General features: G+C 33.4%; 1 protein-coding gene and 1 pseudogene across 1 annotated transcript; both read right to left on the reverse strand.

The window, feature by feature from the left end:
* Positions 1–683: 683 nt before the first annotated feature.
* Positions 684–17457, reverse strand: LOC111277876 (GDSL esterase/lipase At4g10955-like; annotated as a pseudogene).
* Positions 17458–19934: 2477 nt separating this feature from the next.
* On the reverse strand, positions 19935–21439 carry LOC111277877 (protein LEAD-SENSITIVE 1-like). The gene is made up of 2 exons (XM_022864305.2): positions 21288–21439; positions 19935–20657 (listed from the first exon to the last, which is right to left on the reverse strand). Exons 1-2 carry the CDS (start codon positions 21367–21369, stop codon positions 20218–20220), a joined length of 522 nt encoding a protein of 173 aa, XP_022720040.1. The 5' UTR covers positions 21370–21439; the 3' UTR covers positions 19935–20217.
* Positions 21440–23456: the final 2017 nt, after the last annotated feature.

A 23456-nucleotide genomic window follows, 5' to 3' on the forward strand; every position in this document is an offset into this window, starting at 1 on the left:
TGGACTTTATCAAAGTTTAGTAACAGCACAAGACTTGAAATTCATGCTGGCGTATTATGTAAAATCGGCCCCATAACAAATTCAGACAAGCATGCAATGGAACTAAGCCATCAAATTGCATATGAAAGCCAAGAGTAGAGAATCGAATAACTATGAGGAAAATGTTCTTACGCAAACCAAAATGCATCGTTGATGAATCATCTGCCTTATTATGGTGACCATGACACAGTACAAGTGATGAACGAAGAGTGAACGCTTGCATATATATGCAACACAAGCCAATGTATCCGAGTTTCTTTTTGCAGTGTTGTCATAACCGAATCGGCCGACCGATTCAATCGGTAATCAATGGTCTTTTCAATCCAAGAAGGCTATTTGAACAGGTTGCTAGTCGGACCGAACCATTATTTTTAATATATTAAATAAATCTTTTAGATACTGATAATAAAATATAAACCTGATCAAATGCCATTAAACTCATCGACAGGAGTTAGTCCAATATTCAAAAAGCTTTTTCATTTCCAGTAATATAGTACAATCTTAATATAACGAGTCAAAGACAGGGGGCAAACTTAGGCTCAAACAAGCCTCAGGAAATTACTATTGGGATTTATATCAAAATTATATATTATAGATTTTCATTTTTCATTTTTTTGAAAGGCGAGTTGTAAAGCCTATAGTATTATTCCTGAGATAGTCGGCTGGCATCAAGTAGTTAATGACACGAAGAAGACAATGCAATCTATGTTTCCTTAATTCACTGCAATGAAAACCACAAAGTACTATTAGTACTTGTAAACATGCACCTCAAGTTCAGGTCAGGCCTCCACCAATGGTATAGCCCATGAGCTTGCATGATATCTGGTGGAGGATTTATTAACTGTCAGATTTGCAGAAGGAAGCAGATGCAACGGTTCCGAAGTTTCCACACCTTTTATTCCCACTGCACACATAAATAGATTCGCCAGTGAGTGCTGGCTTGTTAACCTTGCAAAAGTCCCAGCCCCAATATCTTCCAGCTTTCTCCTGTGCTCGAAATAACCGATATATTCAGCGCATATGGGGTCTTTCTGATTCACAAATAGGCATGGGATCCATCCAAATATAGCAGTGAATGAATCTTCATATCCATTTCCATTCCTTGAATTGTTATTGTTACCATTTGTAGCAGCAGCAAAAGCAAGTCCAGCTAGCCTTGATTACAGTGCCTGCAAATCGAAGTCCATGTCTCACTTTCTTATCTTTGATTCTCTCAATTGGGGGAGTACGAATGGCGGGTTAAAGAGGAAAGCTTCCAAGAAATAGCCTGTCTTGGCCATAGTCTTTCCAGCAAGCATTGCCATGGCTGCTCCGAGGGAATGACCAGTTAACCAGACATTTGAACCACGCACAGCAAAAACCACGTCTCGAACAGCTTTTATGGCAATCGCAAAACGAGTAGTCTGGTGGAGTCCATTTCGGATTACATCGATATCCAAGTGAAGATATCTTGCAAAGGAGTCTCATTTCATTAAGGTACCTTGAAAGACAATTACTGTTGGTAGTTTAGAATGTGATGCATCCCACATTGGATAGAAAGATTTAATTATTGATAAATAAAATTAATTTTTGTATTAATTTTATTCATATTTTAAATAATTATGATTGAACATAAATAATTAGCATATGACAAATGGTCATAACTATTTAATATAAATAGATTGTTATTCATAAAGGTCATGATTGTATAGAAGGTCATAATTATCTGAATAGAAGTTTATATCTGTTCATTCATTATAAATAAATCTTTCAGTATAACCATTTTCACTACTTTTGATTTAGAGAGTTTTAAGGCTTTGTTGTATCCTATAGGCATAATTGCCTTTAAGACAGTGTTATTCACACCTCAAAGCCATATTTTCTTTTTTCTTACTATTTTTGTTTTCTTAAATCTACTAACAATTTAAAGGCAATTATGGATACTACATTTATTATTGTCCCTACTACTGCTATGGATTTGGAATCAAGCATGAAGGTTCATTTTCAAAATCAAGATGTAATCAGACTTGATCGTTTTAATGGATCAAACTACACTAGGTGGAAGGACAAAATGGTTTTTCTATTGATAGCATTGAAGATGTTTTATGTACTTGATCCAAATTTGAAACCAATTCCAAAACCAACTCTTGAAGATTCTGATACTATTAAGGCAACAAGAAGCAAACGTGAAGAAGATGAACTTGTCTGTCGAGGTTATATTCTAAATTCATTATCTGACCATTTATATGACCTATACAGAAATACGAAAACACCAAAAGAGATATGGACTGCTCTTGAGCACAAATACATGAACGAAAAGAAGGGTACAGATAAGTTTTTGGCTTTGAAATACTTTAAATTTTCAATAACTGATGATAAACCAATCATGGACCAAGTGCACGATTTGCAAATTTTGGTCTCTAAGTTAAGTGAGCTGGAAATTAAGGTTCCTGATTCACTTCAAGTTAGAGCTATTTTGTCAAAACTTCCTCCATCATGGAATGGATATAGGAAGAAAGTTCTGCATTCAACAAATACTTTCACTATTAAAAAATTTCAAACTCACGTACAGATTGAAGTAAAAAATCATGCAAGAGATGCACTCTTCTTTGGAAGTTCCAAAGTGAATTACGTGAGTGGATAAAATTCTGAAAAAACTAACAAGTCTTTTGGTAAATTTCAAAACAATTTTAAAGTCAAGAAGAATGGATTTAAGAAGTTTAAATTTAACAAGAACAAAATGTATTTCTATTGTGGAAAGAAAGGACATTTGATTAAAGATTGCAGATTTAAAAACGTTGGAATTAACATTGGTTCTAGTTTTGAAAGCAAGACAAATCTGGTTAAGCAAGAAATTAATGAACTTGTTGCAATGGTGATTGACATGCAAATTGGAATGATCACCAAAGTTCGTATGTCTATTACAAATAAGTCATCTGAATGGTGGCTAGATTTTGGTACAACAATTCATGTTTGCAACAACAAAAAGTAGTTTAAAACTTATAAAGAATGTAAGAAACCAGAAAACATCCTTATGGGAAATCATGTTCTTGCCAAAGTGATTGGAAAAAGAATGGTTGAATTGAAATTCACCTTAAAGCAAAAACTAACTCTAATTAATATTTTTCATGTTCCTGAGATTAGAAAGAACCTTGTATCTGTAAATCTATTATGTAAAAAAAAAAGGCTTTAAGATTGTACTAGAGTCTGATAAAGTTATAGTCTCCAAAAATGGTGTATTCATTGGAAAAGAATATTCCAATGGTGTATTCATTGGATGGTATGTTTAAACTAAACATTGATGAAATAAATAATGTTTCTGCTTATATTGTTGAGCATTCTTCTTCTTTATGGCATGCTAGAGTAGGACATTTAAATTATCATTATATGAATCATATGACTAAGCATGGTTATATAACATACTAGAAAAATCATGACATTAAATGTGAAATCTATGTCAAAGCAAAAATGACTAAGAATCATTTTCCTAAAGTTGAAATAAATACAAAATTATTAGAACTTATACATTCTGATATTTGTGAGCTAAATGGTTTATTAACAAGGGGAGAAAAAAGGTATTTTATAGCATTTATAGATGATAGTTCTCGTTATACTTTTATGTATCTAATGAAAACAAAAGATGAAGCCTTTGATAAATTCAAAGAATATAAATCAGTTGTTGAAAATCAAAAGGAGATGAAAATCAAAATTCTTCGAATAGATAGGGGTGGCGAATATTTTCCAGATTCATTTTTTCTTTTTTGTGAAGATAATGGAATTATTCAACAAAGGACAGCCCCTTATGCACCCCAACAAAATGGTTTAGCCGAAAGAAAAAATAAAACCTTGGTTGATATGGTAAATAGTATATTATTAAATGCTAAATTACCTCTGAATCTTTGGGGAGAGGCACTTTTAACAACATGCCACATACATAATAGAATTCTTTCAAAGAAATTCTTAAAGACACCATATGAACTTTGGAACCATGGCAGAAAACCAAATTTGGATTATTTTAAAATGTGGGGGTGCATTGCCTTTTATAAAATACCTCATCCTCATAAATCAAAATTAGGACCTAGACGTATTAAAAGTATTTTTGTTGGTTATGCACAGAATTCAAAAACATATAGACTTCTTGATTTAAATATTAATGTTATTGTTGAATCTATTCATGTAGAATTTTTTGAAAATAAGTTTATATGTGATACCAAAATTGATATGGAGAAACAAATTGAAATGATTCCTACGAACGAAAATAAAAAAAAAAGAAAGTAATGATTCTGTTGAAATTAGAAGGAGTAAAAGAGTTAGAAAGATAATTTTTTGCTTTCTAATTTTGTTTCTCCAGATTCTATAATATTCCTAGTAAAAGGGAATAGAACCAAAGTGCTTAAGAAAACATCAATTCTACTAAATGTAGATAAAGACCCTAAAACATTTAATAAAGCTATGACTTCAAGAGATGTTGCTTTTTGGAAAGAAGCTATTAATGATGAAATGGATTCAATCATGTCCAATAATACATGGGTCTTGGTAGATTTACCTCCAGGTTCTAAACCTATAGGATGTAAATGGGTGTTTAGAAAGAAATATAATACAGATGGTTCTATACAAACCTTTAAAGCAAGATTAGTTGCAAAAGGTTTTAAACAAAAGAAAGGCATAGATTATTTTGATACATATGCTCCAGTAGCTAGAATAACATCCATTAGAGTTCTTATAGCTTTGGCTTCCATTCATAAACTGCATGTGCATCAAATGGATGTTAAAACAGTCTTTTTAAATGGTGACTTAAAGGAAGAAATATACATGGAACAACCAGAATGTTTTATTCTTCCAGGTAATGAGAATAGAGTTTGTAAATTAATTAAGTCACTTTATGGGCTAAAGCAAGCTCCTAAACAATGGCATGAAAAGTTTTATTCAATTATAGTAGCCAATAGTTTTAAACATAATGGAACAGATAAGTGTATTTACTCAAAATTTACTAAAGAATATGGAGTTATAATATGTCTCTATGTGGATGATATGCTAATTTTTGGTATTAATATGATTGGCATGAATGTAACCAAAAGGTATCTAATTTCTAATTTCAAAATGAAAGATTTAAATGAAGTTGATATCATTTTGGGAATTAAAGTTAAGAGATATAATAAGGGTTTCATTCTTAATCAAAGTTATTATATTGAGAAACTACTTAATAAGTTTAAGTATCTCAATATAAAAGAAACCAATACTCCATATGATACAAGTATAAAATTAACAGAAAATCAAGATAATGTAATTGCACAACTTGAATATGCTAGTGCTATTGGAAGTATTATGTATGCTATGCATTATACTAGGCCAGATATAGATTTTGCTATTTGCAAGTTATCGAGATATACAAGTAAGCCTAGTATAAATCATTGGAAAGCCATAGAAAGAGTTCTAGGTTATTGTCATAACGTCTAGATCCGGGGATCTATCGCTAGACATTGACTTAAAGGAGTCGCCACCAATCTTTTTTATCTAGGTGCGATTGGCCACCTAAAGAATTTGTCCTTTCAGGGAACACCTAAGTTTAAGGGTCCCTAAAAGAATAGGTTCAGGTCTGCTAACCAGAACAGGGTTCGGGAGTTCGGTTACGTGTGAGGAAGGTTATAGCACCCTCACAACGCCCATCAAAAGATGGTACCAGCTTGAATTTGTGTTATCCAAAAGCCTTAAAATTTTACCAAGTAATTAATTATTGGAAATTTTCTCAATTGACTCTAATACTTTTAGCAGAAAATTGAGAAAATTCCCTCACCTCAAGAGTATGCAAGAAAAACTACTGTTTCACTTGCAGAGGCTCCGTCGTCGGATTATTTAAAGAAAAAACAAAATCAAAATTAAGATAGAAAAGAAGGAAAGAATGAATTTTTTTTTAGGGAAAATTGATACTTTCAACTTTTCCCCAAAAATATTTTTTGGAAATTTCGATTTTCAAGGAAAATTGATACTTTCAACTTTTCCTCAAAAACCCTTTTTTTGAAAATTTATTTCTAAGGAAAATTGATACTTTCAACTTTTCCCTAAAAATGTTTTTTTTTTAAATTTATTTCTGAGGAAAATTGATACTTTCAACTTTTCCCCAAAAATATTTTTTGGAAATTTATTTCTAAGGAAAATTGATACTTTCAACTTTTCCCTAAAAATATTTTTTTAGAATTTTTTTATTTTTATTTAAAGAAAATAAAATAATAAAAAATAAATAAAAAGAATATTACATAAACCTAATCTACTAAATAAACAAATAAAAAATAAAATAAACAAATAAACAAAGAAATAAAAAAAAAAAAACCTGGAGCGGCTCGGCTCGGCTCGGCTCAAGGAAGAGAAAACGGCTCGGGGGAGCGACTTGGCGGCTTGGCTCGGCTCGGAGTGGGCTGGCACGCGCGGGTCAGAAAGCGGGTCGACGCCCGGGTCGGGTCGGGTTACGGCAAAAAGCGCGGATCCTCTGGGTTACTTAAGGCCAAAACGACGTCGTTTTGGGAGGGTATAAAAGGCACCTTCTTCCGTTTTTCGGCAGAACGCTCCTCCCCCTCTCTCTCTCTTCTTCCTTTTTCTCTCCCTTCTCTCTAGAAACCGAAGAACACCGGTGCCGGATTTTGGAAATTTTCGCCGGAATCTGGAAATTTCACCGGAAGTTGGCCGGAAAGTCGCCGGTTTCTGGGATTCTTCGCCGGAAACTGGGCAGGTCGCCGAAAACTTCAATGTTGGCCGGAATTTTCGCCGGAAAATTCAAACTTCGTCGGAATTTTCGCCGGAATCTGGAAATTTCCCAGAAATTTCCAGAAAAAATTTTCGCCAAAAATTTCTAAAAAAATTTTTCTCACTCCCAGAACACTCCTAAACTTTTTCTAACTTCCTATACGCCTCCTTTTCTCTCAAATCAGTAGTTTTGCTTACTGTTTTCTGTGTTTCTGAACTATTCCAGGAGGTGCTTTATATAGGGATTGATCAGGAGTTTCTGATCAATCCCAATTCCTCCTTGGACGGGAATTCAATCTTTGAATCCCACTGGACTCTTCTGATTGAATTCCCACTTCCAATGGGATTCTTCAGCCTTCAATCTCAGCCCTCCAAAATCAAAATAAAAAAAAAACTAGATAATTAGAAAAGAAAATCAAAAATTAAAAATTAAAAATAATATCAGATAATTCGGGAAAAAGAAGATAGAATTAACAGATGATTAAAAAAAAATAATAACAAATAAAATAAGATAAACCCAAAAATATATTACACAAAAAAAAAAAAATAATATATAACTGTATAAATAAAATACATATAAATCTAATCTGAATAAAAATAAATAAATAAATAAAGATATACATAATAATAATAATAATAATAATAGAATACATAAAATACAAAAGAAGAAAAAAAATATACAAGATTGAAATGGGCCTTACCCATTTGGGTCAGGCCCAATTGGGTGTCTACAGCTGCCCCTCTTTGCACATTTTCTGTGAAACAGAAATTGCGCAAAGACGTAGACACCCAATCAAGACTCAACTCAACATTTTTATTTTTGATTTTTTTTATTTTTGTTTTTATTTTTTTGATTTTTTTGATTTTTTTTGTTTTTGTTTTTTTGTTTTTTTTTTTGGCCGAAGCTCCTCTAAACAGAGACTCAACGACTTTTGAAAGTAAATTGCTCCTCTAAACAGAGGCAACGGACTTTGGAAAGTAAATTGCTCCTCTCAACAGAGGCACCACGACTTTGGAAAAATAAATTGCTCCTCTCAACAGAGGCACCACGACTTTGAAAAGTAAATTGCTCTTCTAAACAGAGGCACCACGACTTTGGAAAAATAAATTGCTCCTCTCAACAGAGGCACCACGACTTTGAAAAGTAAATTGCTCCTCTAAACAGAGGCAACGAACTTTGAAAAGTAAATTGCTCCTCTCAACAGAGGCACCACGACTTTGGAAAAATAAATTGCTCCTCTCAACAGAGGCACCACGACTTTGAAAAGTAAATTGCTCTTCTAAACAGAGGCAACGAACTTTGAAAAGTAAATTGCTCCTCTAAACAGAGGTACCACGACTTTGAAAAGTAAATTGCTCCTCTAAACAGAGGCAACGAACTTGGAAAAGTAAATTGCTCCTCTAAACAGAGGTACCACGACTTTGGAAAAGTAAATTGCTCCTCTAAACAGAGGCAACGAACTTGGAAAAGTAAATTGCTCCTCTAAACAGAGGTACCACGACTTTGGAAAAGTAAATACTCCTAGACGATCATGTCTGAAGGAGTTGAAAGTTGTGTTTGAAGGGATTTCAGGAGATTATGCCCAAAGGTCTTATAAATCAACCCCGATACCAAGAGACATCCTATTTCAAGGATTAGGAACTTACCTGACAAGTTTCTTCTCAAACTTGCAAAGTCTTTTCATATTTGTCTTCTCCATATGGGATGTTGGAACACCCCTGCTTCTTGAATTTGTACACTATACTTTCCTGAAAGTAGTGTATGCTATGCAATGTGCATGATTTTCAATGCATGCTATGCAAATGTTGGCCAATTAATTCCTGTTTAATGTATGGTACTCAAGTTTCTCAAGCTCTTTTTTTCTTTCTTGGGCGTCAAGCCCTTTGATTCCTTAAGGATCCAATTGCACTGCTCTTCTAGGATCGAACCAATGTAGCTCTCAATTTATCTTTTCCACTCACATTCTTCCTTGTTCAGTTTCTCAATACTTTGGAATAAGCTTCATCGATCGATCATCACTTGACCATCATTCAATGAATTTCTCAGCACTAACAAATTTCAAAACAAGTTTCATCCACCATCACTGGGTCATTACTCATAGGTGTCTCAGCATTAACCTTTCCAAAACAGATTTTATCTTCATCATTCAATCACAACTTGCAAGTCATATTGACCAATTCATCCTCGTACTCATCACTTGATTGTATCACTGCCCCATTTCTTCATTTGATCACATCATATATCCTTCTAAATCATCTCCTCTAGGTTTCTACCATTTCTTCATTTTGTCTCCACCATCATCTTAGATTTCTTTTCAAATGAATGCAAGACTCTTTTAAGCACATATTCATTCATTCGTTATCATTTCAAATCCTGACAAATACAATGCAATCAAGCATTTTCTCAATTCATTCTAGGGGTGAAACAATAAGAGAACAGAAGGTGAATTATGGTAAAGATAATCAATGGAGATCTATTTTGGTAGAAAATAAATGGGAAAGGAAATAAATTAGATGTCATTGAGGTGAATGGTATGTCCAAATGATGAATATTCAGACAATTTTCAACATTAATCTAGGATTTTTTTTTCAAAAACTCATTCCATTTACTGTTGAAGTCATCTTGAGCTTGGCGAACTCTGCCCCAGTCTTTGAGGGATCTTCAGATGTCTTTGATCTTTCATTCATGTGAGCCATTTGACCTGGATCTTTTTTTTTTTTTTTGGTACCAAAATCACCATTTCAGGTTTTCAATTTGAATCTCTTTTTTTATTTTTTCATTTTTTCATTTTTTTCATTTTTTCTTCTTTCTTTCTTTTTTTTTTTTTTTTTTTCATCATCTTTTTTTTCTCATTCTTCACCTATTATTGACATCCTTCATACATCAAACTTTTAAGGTAATGTAGCATGATTCCATCGCTTCATCATGAGCATGCCTTCGCTCAACATATGATCATTCAAGTTGAGTATTCACACTTGATCCAAATGGACTTTTCAAGGTTGTAATGTAGGTCAAGGTGAAGGGTCATAAAAAAAATGGATATAATAGGCTCAAAACATGTATTAAAAAGGTTCAAGACCGAAGGATCATTTGATGCAGCTTGGCATTTTGCCCCACATCGTTTCGCTATTTTTTCTTTCCTCACACAAAGGATTCTCATTACTTTGCCCCAAGTCATGTGTGGCATTTATTTTTTTCTTTTGCTTTTCTTTCTCTTTTCATCTTTGAGACCTTTTATGGTTTTTTTTTTTTTTTTTTTCAAAAATTACCCTCCAGTGTAGAGGGTGATCCTTGGTTGGGGTTCTTCAAAAAAATGATAAGCTCAAAGGGGTAACAATAAATGGTTTTTCAAATGGTAAAAGAAAGATGGCCATTTTTCATCTCAATTGTGAATACCTTTCTTGAACATCATCTATTGAACAAAGCTCATGAACTTGTATAAAAGATTACACACCTTCAAGACATATCTATTTCACCTTCAGTAATAGCTTACTTTTTGCTCAAATCATCTCTTCACATTGACGTGGATGAGTTCTCAAAATTAAATCTCAGAATTATTGTTATTATTGTCTAAATATTCATCATCTGAAATTTAAGAATGGGGATGTGAAGTTATGGAAGGTAACAAAGCATGGAGTAATGGTCAAGTGAAAGAGAAAAATGTAATGAAATGCATTGACTTGCCTTTATTAAAATGATAACAAGTGAAGTCATATTGCAAAAAAATCTAACATTGTTTGAAAAAAATCCCAAAATGACAAAAGAAACCTTCAACCAGCCTTATCTCCATTGATATCTTGCCCCTCAATTCATTGTGAATCTCCGGATCCTTTCTGTTCTTGACTTTCGCTCAGTACACTAACATTAGGTGCTGTTGTTTTTCCTTGATCAAAACTTACCATTCCATCATTGACCAACCGTTGCACCTTATATTTTAAAGCAGTGTAATTTTCAGTAGAATGGCCAGTAATTCCATAATGATAATCACAACGGGCTGTAGGATCATACCACTTTGGATAGGGTGGTTTAAGTGGTTCTACATGACTGGAGGCAATCAAGTGGCTATTATAGAGTTCTCGATATAACTCTGTATAAGTCATAGGGATCGGATCAAATACAGGTTTTTCTCGAGCAGTCCATTGTTCTCGTGAGCCACTTGCTGGGTTAGTAGGGCGAATTTGGGTTCTTACCGGAGCTTGAATATTAAGGCGGTAAGTGGATGAATAAGATGGTTGTGGAGCTAGCTGGTATGGGTAGGATGAGGTATTATTCACAGCGGGATAGTATGGAGAGTAGCCTTGGGATGGATAGGGTTGATAACCCCTGAATTGTTATCTATCAAAGCTCACAGCTTGAGCTTGAGCTTCTTTCTTTTCTGATGCCTTCTTGGTTTCTCCTCCTTTCAATTTGCCATTTTTTATGGCACTCTCAATAATTTCTCCAGAGATCACCATGTCAGCAAAATTCTTTGTTGCATTCCCTATCATCTTCTCATAATATGGAGGTTTCAAAGTGCTGACAAACAGCACTGTGGTCTCTTTTTCTGTCAGAGGAGGTTGTACCTGTGAAGCTATATCTCTCCATCTCTGGGCATACTCTTTAAAAGACTCGTTTGACTTTTTCTCCAGATTCTGTAAAGATAAACGATCAGGAGCCAAATCGATAATGTGTCGATATTGACTGATGAAGTCATGTGCCATATCACTCCAAGAGCGAATACGAGTCCTATCCAACTGAACATACCATCTAGCGGCAGAGCCAGTAAGACTGTCCTGGAAAATATGCATCAAGAGTTTTTCATCATGAGCATGAGCTGCCATCTTCCTGCAATACATGGTGATGTGGGTTTTGAGGCACTTGGTACCATCATATTTTTCAAATTTTGGTACTTTGAACTTATAGGGAATAACCACATCAGGGACTAGGCAGAGCCCAGCAACATCTACTGACCCATAAAAGCTAAATCCTTCCACAGCCCTTAGCCTCTGCTCTAGCATACTAATCTTGAAACTTTCCTCAGCTTCTACTCTCATCTTTTCCTTCTCTTTTTCTTTTAAATCATCTAGATCAGGAATTGGTTCTGCTACCTTTTCGGTGAAGACAGGATTTATATAACTGTTATATTGCCCTGGGTTGAAGGATGATGGCATTCCAGGATATGCAAAGTGTTGTGGTGGGACCTCTTGAGCAGACTGGGCTTGAGGTGGGCCAAAACCTAGAGGGTACAAAGGGTCAGCCACTTCTTGTAAATGGGAAACTTGTTGGCTTGTATTTCCTTCGACTCCTTTCCTCTTATTCATGTTATTTAGAGCTTCCAGAATCTTGCTTAGTTCATTTTCAATCTTCTCCTGAGCTTTTTCTAACTTTTCAAATCTATGAGAATTTTCTTCCTCCATTTGTCTTGCTCTGGATCTTGTGTTGTATGGATGAGCATGGTTTTTGCTAGATGGAGCTATTCTGGGACCTTGAGTACCATACTTATGATTAGAAATGTCATGCTGTGCCTTATGTATGATGCTTTGATACACAAATGAAATGTACATTTTTCTGAATGAAATCTAGTATGAAATGAATGCAAATGATTGTGTTAAAACATGGTCATGAAAGTAATGCGGATGCATACAATCAGACAAACAACATAGTTAGTTTCATGAATGAAATGAAAGTGATGCTGATGCATAACATTACAAAAAATAATACACAAAGTTAAGCAATCAAAATGATTAGATAAACACCTTTTTTGTGTCCTAATTTCAGGGTATATCTATCATTGGGTAGAAAGGGCTCTATCCTAGGGTTAGGCACTCTTAAGGTTCACTACATGTGGTTTTAAAGTCAAAGTCTAAAGGTTTTCAAATTGTTCCTTACATCCTTGTCCATCACAGACTAGTAAGGCACCCTAATCCTCACCCATTACAGGCTACAAGCGGAAAAGGTTCAATTTGAGTGGGAGTATTTCGCTAGCCACTGCGGAGGCATTAGACCTCACGAAAGCAATAGGTACTTTACTCCCTCCTAGAGGGACGGAGCTCGGGTATAGAGCTCATGTTATGCACATGCACATGAATGACATAATTAACAAAGTAAATAAACATGAATGAACAATAACATATATATACAAAAATGGTTCAATTTTATTTGGCTTTTGGATAACACAAATTATTTGCTGGCCTGACTCTCAAAGTCCCCAGTGGAGTCGCCAAGCTGTCATAACGTCTAGATCCGGGGATCTATCGCTAGACATTGACTTAAAGGAGTCGCCACCAATCTTTTTTATCTAGGTGCGATTGGCCACCTAAAGAATTTGTCCTTTCAGGGAACACCTAAGTTTAAGGGTCCCTAAAAGAATAGGTTCAGGTCTGCTAACCAGAACAGGGTTCGGGAGTTCGGTTACGTGTGAGGAAGGTTATAGCACCCTCACAACGCCCATCAAAAGATGGTACCAGCTTGAATTTGTGTTATCCAAAAGCCTTAAAATTTTACCAAGTAATTAATTATTGGAAATTTTCTCAATTGACTCTAATACTTTTAGCAGAAAATTGAGAAAATTCCCTCACCTCAAGAGTATGCAAGAAAAACTACTGTTTCACTTGCAGAGGCTCCGTCGTCGGATTATTTAAAGAAAAAACAAAATCAAAATTAAGATAGAAAAGAAGGAAAGAATGAATTTTTTTTTAGGGAAAATTGATACTTTCAACTTTTCTCCAAAAATATTTTTTGGAAATTTCGATTTTCAAGGAAAATTGATACTTTCAACTTTTCCTCAAAAACCCTTTTTTTGAAAATTTATTTCTAAGGAAAATTGATACTTTCAACTTTTCCCTAAAAATGTTTTTTTTTGAAATTATTTCTGAGGAAAATTGATACTTTCAACTTTTCCCCAAAAATATTTTTTGAAAATTTATTTCTAAGGAAAATTGATACTTTCAACTTTTCCCTAAAAATATTTTTTTAGAATTTTTTTATTTTTATTTAAAGAAAATAAAATAATAAAAAATAAATAAAAAGAATATTACATAAACCTAATCTAATAAATAAAAAATAAAAAATAAAATAAACAAATAAACAAAGAAATAAAAAAAAAAAAACCTGGAGCGGCTCGGATCGCGGCTCGACTCGGCTCGGCTCAAGGAAGAGAAAACGGCTCGGGGGAGCGGCTTGGCGGCTCGGCTCGGCTCGGCTCGGCTCGGAGTGGGCTGGCACGCGCGGGTCAGAAAGCGGGTCGACGCCCTGGTCGGGTCGGATTACGGCAAAACGCGCGGATCCTCTAGGTTACTTAAGGCCAAAACGACGTCGTTTTGGGAGGGTATAAAAGGCACCTTCTTCCGTTTTTCGGCAGAACGCTCCTCCCCCTCTCTCTCTCTTCTTCCTTTTTCTCTCCCTTCTCTCTAGAAACCGAAGAACACCGGTGCCGGATTCTGAAAATTTTCGCCGGAATCTGGAAATTTCACCGGAAGTTGGCCGGAAAGTCGCCGGTTTCTGGGATTCTTCGCCGGAAACTGGGCAGGTCACCGAAAACTTCAATGTTGGCCGGAATTTTCGTCGGAAAATTCAAACTTCGCCGGAATTTTCGCCGGAATCTGGAAATTTCCCAGAAATTTCCAGAAAAAATTTTCGCCAAAAATTTCTAAAAAAATTTTTCTCACTCCCAGAACACTCCTAAACTTTTTCTAACTTCCTATACGCCTCTTTTTCTCTCAAATCAGTAGCTTTGCTTACTGTTTTCTGTGTTTCTGAACTGTTCCAGGAGGTGCTTTATATAGGGATTGATTAGGAGTTTCTGATCAATCCCAATTCCTCCTTGGACGGGAATTCAATCTTTGAATCCCACTGGACTCTTCTGATTGAATTCCCACTTCCAATGGGATTCTTCAGCCTTCAATCTCAGCCCTCCAAAATCAAAATAAAAAAAAACTAGATAATTAGAAAAGAAAATCAAAAATTAAAAATTAAAAATAATATCAGATAATTCGGGAAAAAGAAGATAGAATTAACAGATGATTAAAAAAATAATAATAACAAATAAAATAAGATAAACCCAAAAATATATTACACAAAAAAAATAATAATAATATATAACTGTATAAATAAAATACATATAAATCTAATCTGAATAAAAATAAATAAATAAATAAAGATATACATAATAATAATAATAATAATAATAATAATAGAATACATAAAATACAAAAGAAGAAAAAAAATATACAGGATTGAAATGGGCCTTACCCATTTGGGTCAGGCCCAATTGATCTGGGCCCGGACCCAATTGGGTGTCTACAGTTATCTTAAAAGAACTAAAGATTTTGGCTTATTTTATTCTGGAGATCCGGCTATTTTGGAAGGATATTTAGATGCAAGTTGGATCACTAGTATAAGTGACAATAAATCCACTTCAGGATGGATGTTTACCCTTGGAGGTTGTGCAATTAGTTGAGCATCCAAGAAACAAACTTGCATTTCACATTCAACTATGGAATCTAAATTTATAGCTTTAGCTGTAGCAGGCAATGAAGCTGAATGGCTAAGAAATTTATTAATAGATATAGAGTTGTGGCCATAACCAATAACAACCATTTCCTTGTATTGTGATAGTGAAGCTACTATGTCTAGAGCTTATAGTGAAATTTATAATAAAAAATCTAGACATATTAGTCTAAGACATAATTATATCAGATAATTGATAAAAAATGGGATAATTACCATCATATATGTTAAATCTGCTAAAAACTTAGCAGATCCTCTTACCAAGGCATTACCTAGAAATCTGGTAAGAAGCACCACAAGTGGAATGGGTTTAAAATTCCTTTTAGACACCAATAATGGGAACCTAACTTTGAATTAGTAACCTCTAATTGCAAAGTTTAATAGGTAATAACAAATTATTGTTATGTGTCTGTAAACACTAGTCAACCCATTTTATATATTTGGAATACTAGTGTAAGCCATTGCGTAAATGGAGGATGAGATTGAACTCTTAATGGAGTTAATAATTAAATGTCTATAGCAATGGAGACATAAATAAGAAACTCCACCTCTATAAATATTGAAGTGGTGCCGCTTCAACAAGAAAATTGAAAACTTTCTTGTAAATGTTTATGAATAAGGATAAGCACATGGTCATAATAGTGCTAAAGTGATTATAAACCTCTGACAGAATATTAAACAAATATTATGTGTGTTATATCTTCAATTTTAACATTAGGAGTTGAGATTTAATCTACGGACATCATCAACTTTGTTAGAATTCTAAGATATATACGCTAATTGAAGGTTTAAATCGAAAGATACCTTTTTATATTCATAATATTTATTTGTGTGAAAGGTTAAAGTTAAGCACCAACATTTCAAACTAGTGAGGGATTGTTGGTAGTTTAGAATGTGGTGCATCTCACATTGGATAGAAAGATTTAATTATTGATGAATAAAATTAATTTTTGTATTAATTTTATTCATATTTTAAATAATTATGATTGAACAGAAATAATTATCATATGACAAATGGTCATAACTATTGAAATATAAATAGATTGTTATTTATAAATGTCATGATTATATAGAAGGTCATAACTATCTGAATAGAAGTTCATATTTGTTCATTCATTATAAATAAATCTTTTAGTATAACCATTTTCACTACTTCTTATTTAGAGAGTTTTAAGGCTTTGTTGTATCCTATAGGCATAATTGCCTTTAAGACAGTGTTATTCACACCTCAAAGCTATATTTTCTTCTTTCTTACTATTTCTGTTTTCTTAAATCTACTAACAATTACATAGCGAGGGCTCCTATCAATTGTATGATGATATGCATAAGATGGAGGATTATATTGAAAAATGCACCGAAGATGGAATTATCATCATCATCAACAAGCTAATGAATCAACTTGAAGTGGAAAAACCCCCGCCAAGGAGGAGCAAGACATTGAGAACCTTTACATTTTGATTGGCGATCACTTTTCAGCACGTAGACACCCCTAACCAAACAGGCTGCTACAGACCTCCGATTATTTGCATTGTTCCAATCAATACTATTTAAGTGCGAAGGCCCTGAAAAGCTAAAATGTTCACTTCCAGAGGCCATCATAACACTTGAAATTCTTGTTTTTTCTTGTTGATTTCCATGAATATTGCTGAGATTTTGGTGCAATTAAACCAGATGTGGGTGATGATTAATGAAGATTTGAAATAAATTTGATGTGGTTTGTTAGGGAGACATGCACAAAAGCAGCTGTCTTTGCCATAGGACACAATAGTTAGTATTTTTTTTTAATGAAATTATATGTACAACTAAAATTTACAATCACCGATTCACCGTTAAAAATCGGGAACACATACGTACCTAACATAATTATAAATTAATGAATAAACCAAATAAACTAATTACAACCTGTATATATTGTTGGGAATATTGACTCAAATCCCATAAGAGATTTGTTTGAGATTTGTTTAAGATTTATCAGATATTGCTTGATGGACAAGAAGACTTGCAAAAGAAGAATTCCAAGAGAAAGAAGATTCTTAATAGGTAAGTTTGACTTGTAAGAGAAGAATTCTAAAAGGAAAGAGATTCTTAATAGGCAAGTTTGACTTACAGAAGAAGAATTCTAAGAGGAGAGGGATTCTTAATGGGCAAGTTTGTATGGTTATAAATAAGTGAAGTCTCTACAGGGTTAGGTATGAGAAAAATATGTAAGAGAGTTGTAGGGTTTTATGGGATAAACACCCCATAGGAGTATTGGGGCTCTACGTCTTATAGGTGTGTATGTCTGTTTATGAGTGGACTAGAGGAGATTGAGAGGGTCCACATAGGTATGATGTACGAGAACATGTAGGTATGTGTTTGGTTGTGTTGAAAGGGTGCATAAGAGTTTGGGTTTGTATTTGTTTTGGTTGAGAATACTCTATAGGACTAGAGGAGATTGAGAGTGTCTTATGAGTATTGATTGTTGAGTGAGGTTGATGATTTGATGTATGTTTGTAATTCTCTACAACTAGTGGATCTTTTTTCTTATCTGTGGATGTAGGTCAGTTAGATCGAACCACGTTAAATTATTGTCTCTTATGTGTTTGATTTATTGTTTGATTTCGCTTCCGCTGGTGTGATTGGATTGGAGGTTTTTAGCCCAACAAATGGTATCGGAGCTGTGGTGTTTCCCAATAAATGGTATCAGAGCTGTGGTGTTCCTTAACAAATGGTATCAGAGCTGTGGTGTTCCCCAACAAGTGGTATCAGAGCTGAAGGTTTGAAATGTGAGAAGAGTTGAAGATTTAAGATGTGGAAAGAGCCGAAGGTTCGAGACGTGAAAGAGTCGAAGGTTCGAGACGTGAAAGAGCTGAAAGTTCGAGGTTTAGGAAGTGCATGGTTTGAGACATGGGAAGAAGCAAGTCCAGAAAAGCTCGATTCAAGAGAAGAGTTCGAGTTTAAGTTTTGAAGATTAATAATTGATTTGTATGAAGCGTGAAGACATAAGAGAAGAGAAGATGATTGTGAGACTTCCATTGCAGGTGGAGCCAAACATGTCTAGCATAAAGACAGATGATTGATGAAATTTGAGTCAAGGTGGAGATTGTTGGGAATATTGACTCAAATCCCATAAGAGATTTGTTTGAGATTTGTTTGAGATTTGTCAGATATTGCTTGATGGACAAGAAGACTTGCAAAAGAAGAATTTCAAGAGAAAGAGGATTCTTAATAGGTAAGTTTGACTTGTAAGAGAAGAATTCTAAAAGGAAAGGGATTCTTAATAGGCAAGTTTGACTTACAGGAGAAGAATTCTAAGAGGAGAGGGATTCTTAATGGGCAAGTTTGTATGGTTATAAATAGGTGAAATCTCTACAGGGTTAGGTATGAGAAAAAAATGTAAGAAAGTTGTAGGGTTTTGTGGGATAGACACCCCATAGGAGTATTGGGGCTCTACGTCTTATAGGTGTGTATGTTTGTTTGTGAGTGGACTAGAGGAGATTGAAAGGGTTCACGTAGGTATGATGTATGGGAATATATAGGTATGTGTTTGGTTGTGTTGAAAAGGTGCACAAGAGTTTGGGTTTGTGTTTGTTTGGGTTGAGAATACTCCATAGACTAGAGGAGATTGAGAGTGTCTTATGAGTATTGATTGTTGAGTGAGGTTGATGATTTGATGTATGTTTGTAATTCTCTACAACTAGTGGATCTTTTTTCTCATCCGTGGATGTAGGTCAGTTGGACCGAACCACATTAAATTATTGTCTCTTATGTGTTTGATTTTGCTTCCGCTGGTGTGATTGGATTGGAGGCTTTTAGCCCAACATATATAACTAGGAAAAAAGAAAACATAGGAGTTTAATTGTTGTTTCTCACTCTTCCACACTAACCAAAACACCAAAAGATAGAATTTAAATTTTTTTATTTTATTTTATTTTCCTTCAATATTTTATTTATGATAATAAAGTTGTGATTGAAATAATATAAAATTAGTTAATGAATATCAATCCTTAATTGCAATCAGAAGTGAAAGTCTATTACTTATGGTGTTTTTCATTTCACATGTTTATTTTCTTAATTATATTTTCAAAACAATCAATTATTTATATTTTAAAAGTATAATTCATGAAAGGTAAATTCCATCAAATCTCTTGTGGTTTAAACTTTTCTCACATATTATTTATATTTTGAAAGTACAATAGTTATTTTAAATGTATTAATAACATATAATAGATATGTAACACACAAAAATAACAAATATTTATGTATTTTATATATAGTACTAATCTGATATCTTGGGAAGTTAAGAAACAACAAACTGTTGCAAGATCCAATGCAGAGGCTGAGTACAAAGCTATTGCTTCAACAGCAGCAAAATTCACTTGGCTTGCCTCTCTCATGTGTGATCTTAGTGTTCACGTGTCTTAACCATCTATTTTATATTGTGACAATACCAATGCCCTTTATATGTCTTATAATTTAGTGTTTCATGCACGAACGAAACACATTGAGATCGACTACCACTTTGCTCATGAAAAAGTTGCTCAAGGCTCTTTGGTTACTCGTTTTGTGCGTTCTTCTCATTATCTTATTGATATATTCACCAATGCTCTTCCGTAAAATTATTTTCAGATACTGCGTGGCAAGTTGGGTGTTCTTTCCCTCTCACACATCAACTTGAGGGGGAATAATAATGATTACATCCAATCACAGATTCTGTGCAATAATTTATGTAATATTAGCTGATATATTGTCTAATCTGTAGCCATAATCTTGACTATATTATTTATCATTTATTTTTTATCTATTGTACATATATTATCATTATAAATATATGCAACTAGAACACTCTCTAGACATAGAGAGAGTAATTCCATAGAAGTGTTTCTAAACCATATTTATAACGTATATAGTTTGGTCCTTTAAATTTTGTCAGTTAATTTGTTGAGCTTTTGAATTATATGATAATTATGGTGGTGATAAGTTCCGAGTTCTTCTTAATTGGCCACGGTTTCATAGATCCCTTTTGTAACTGCATAGCCAACAGCACCAACCAAGTTAAATCCAAATAAGCCTGCTGTTTGATTGCTCATGGCCACACCCGTTTTGCAATACACTGCAAAGTCCTCACAATTGTTAAGAAAAAAATTGTAGGTGCCGAAGCTCTTGTCTTGGAGCAGACGATGAGCTGTCTCGACAACTTCATTTGCCGGTTTGCAATCCCAAGTGCTGCAAGAACCACGGCGTTTAAAAACCAACTTCAAGTAGGAGACATCATATTCATAGCGGTACAGTGAGTGACCTTCCAGGAAGCAATCGAGGCAGGTTTTGAAGATTCCAGTCTGTGGCTTGAACCCACATTTTTTGCATGGTGGCCTGGCGTAAGTCTTGCTTGGTCCCATCAGGTGAATCACCATGTCATCCCCCACATATATGCCTGGCGTCAAATTAAGGTCTCTCTTGTTTTAGAAATAAATTAAAATATATTTATTTCAAGATTTGACAACCTATTACTCCAAATTATGCAAGGCAAATTTGTCTATAAACTTAAATTTTTATGAGATTTTACTTTTGAGAAATTATCACGTCTAATACTGTCAGAATATGATTAAAAAGGATACACATGCTTCTTAAGATATAATAAAATATTAAAAAATTAAAAGAAAGAACTGGACATGCGATAATTTTCTAATTTTATTTGTAAAGTTAAAAAATTACTCAAGTGTAAAATTTAAATAAAAACATAATCGGTTGTTTATCTTCATCTCACTACTTCTCAATCCAAATATTGGGTTAAAAATAGGTTTCTTGTCGCTCTTGATTAAAAATCCAGACCTGAATTATCAAAAGAAAAAAGATCCAGACCTAAATTCTTCAAATTTGAAGCCAAAATCTCTACACAAGTCAAACCTTAATTGTAATAATTAATAATAGATAATCATTCATAAAAATATAAAATTGTTGAAAAAGAAATTATATATAGAAGATTGAAATTCTCATCTCCTAGAAATTATAAGTTGCATTAATGAGTTGTTAATAATAGAAAAGAGAGAGAGTATATATATACCATGGTGAAAGTAAAGACGTGACTTCCTATCAGAAAAGATGTGATCTCCTGGCCTAAGGGCATCCCTTCGTACAGTTTTCATCTTTTCTCGCTCTTTACTCTTTAGACTTAGAATTTAAGTTTGATGTGCAGCTTTGTACTGAACACCACAATTTATAGATGGAATTCATAACTGTGAGAATGAAGAATCTTACATGTATATAAAGTAAAAATATATATTGCCGATTAATTCTTATCAACATGTTTCTTTTTTAAGCCATAAGAGGAATATACAAGCTAATACATTATACGATGCATCATTTTGTCCAGTATTTGTGGTGAAATACACTATTATTAATTTTATTAGGCTTGAAAAAAGAAAAAGAAGTAGAAGATAATCCAAGCTGAGAACAATTTGTTTTTGGTAATATTTCATTTTTATTTGAAACTTTTAAAATTCAACTTTTGAATCCACAATCTTTTAAAAATATTCCCCAAAAAAAGGAAATAATTTATTTAGAACAATTTTGAAAAATCATGATCTAAAATCATTTTTTTGAAACAATCTAGAAGGCAACGGATGGTTGATAACTTTTTCTACAAAGAATAAAGTAAGAAAAATACCCCCCCCCCCCCCCCCACAATGAATAAGTTCTTAATTCTTATGCAAAGCCAAATTTTGAACAAATCACGTGGCCCAACTAGTTAGGGCATGATGTTGTAGAAATGTCATGTGAACCCTTGCATAATGCTAGTTTTGGCATATAATTACTATAGGCCAAATAAAGCACCAAATTATAGTGCTTGCTTGTTAGGCAGTACTGCTGATTTCACCAGTCCAAAATTTGATCTGAATGAATCATATTCCTCTTTTATATCATGGATCAAAATTAGTCGGGTAATGCATTATCTATTAATTAACAAGACAAGTGCCTAGTCAAGTGAGGCATGGTCATATGTCATTGTTACCATTGTTTTATTCCTTTCCTAGTTTTAGTTATTATTTATTATTATTATTATTATTATTATTTTTGGCAATTTCAGTATGCCTATATCACGAGCATATGTAATGTAAAGCGGACAAGCGGTCTTTAGTACCAAACATAAAAAGAAAAAAAAAAAAGACCAAACTTGGATAGGCAACTCCAATCCTATCTTGGAGACTTATAAGTTGCATACCACTTGATAGAGACTTAAATACATTCAAACCTGAAGGAAATAGAAAAGTATCCACCAAATCTTATCGAAAGAAACTAGAAAAAAAATAAAAACGAGGAAGAAAAATATCTCACTTCTTTATGGGACAACAAATATGGGGCAACCCTCAAACAAAAGGGCTCCTTTGTTATTGATTTTATTTTAACTTCGGTGCTTATTTCTGTCTTTGATTGCCACAAGGTAATATCGAATTAGTCAAAAGTTATGGGGCAGTTCGTTTGAAAATTTTGGAAAACTACCAATAATAATGGAGATGGCATCTTCCTTATTCTTTGTTTCATTTGGTTTGAATAAGATTCTCATATATCCATAATCCCAGATGCCTTTAAAGTTTTTACTTCTTTGCTTTTGAAATGCAACTAGTTTGTGATATGTGTGATGCACGGGATTTTTATTTTTTTATAAAATTATTTTAATTAATTAAATTTAACAGGATAATATTATATTTCTTTTAACTAAATTTATATGTTGTTATTGTATTTAATTTAATATGAAATAAAAATATAAAATATTCTCTATAGATAATTTCATTTAAAATTGAAAAGCATATTTTGTCTTTATTTTTCCAACAACCTATTTATTAGGTTTGGTAACATAAAATTAAAAGAAATTTGGATTTTAGTGTAAAATGTGTGATAAAGAACATGAAAATATAACATTAATTCATGATTGGACAATCACTCACTTTAAAGTAAGTTATTTTAATTTTTATGAACTCATCAATCAAACAAAAACATTAAGAGAATTTATAATCTAAAAAATATATGTTAAATTTTAGCTTTTTATGTTAAAAAAATCTAATAATTTAAGTGCAGTGAATTCACTGATATTTATCTTTGTCAATTAACCATTAAATAATAAAATTAAAAGATTTTATTAGTAAGCACATTTATTACATAACACTTTTTCCTATTGATATGTACATGTATTTGAAAATTATATTTGAGGCTAGATTATAAATATAAAATATTA

This window comes from Durio zibethinus, chromosome 7 (genome assembly GCF_047325235.1).
Source record: "Durio zibethinus cultivar Kanyao isolate XHJ-2024 chromosome 7, ASM4732523v1, whole genome shotgun sequence".
In the NCBI taxonomy this organism is placed as follows: Eukaryota; Viridiplantae; Streptophyta; class Magnoliopsida; order Malvales; family Malvaceae; genus Durio; species Durio zibethinus.

Excerpts from the sequence above, each read along its gene's own strand:
- LOC111277877 (XM_022864305.2), bottom strand. The coding sequence starts at position 21,369 with ATGAAAACTGTACGAAGGGATGCCCTTAGGCCAGGAGATCACATCTTT. Across the intron at positions 20,658-21,287 it reads ACGTCTTTACTTTCACCATG|GCATATATGTGGGGGATGAC; the intron begins GTATATATATAC and ends ATTTGACGCCAG.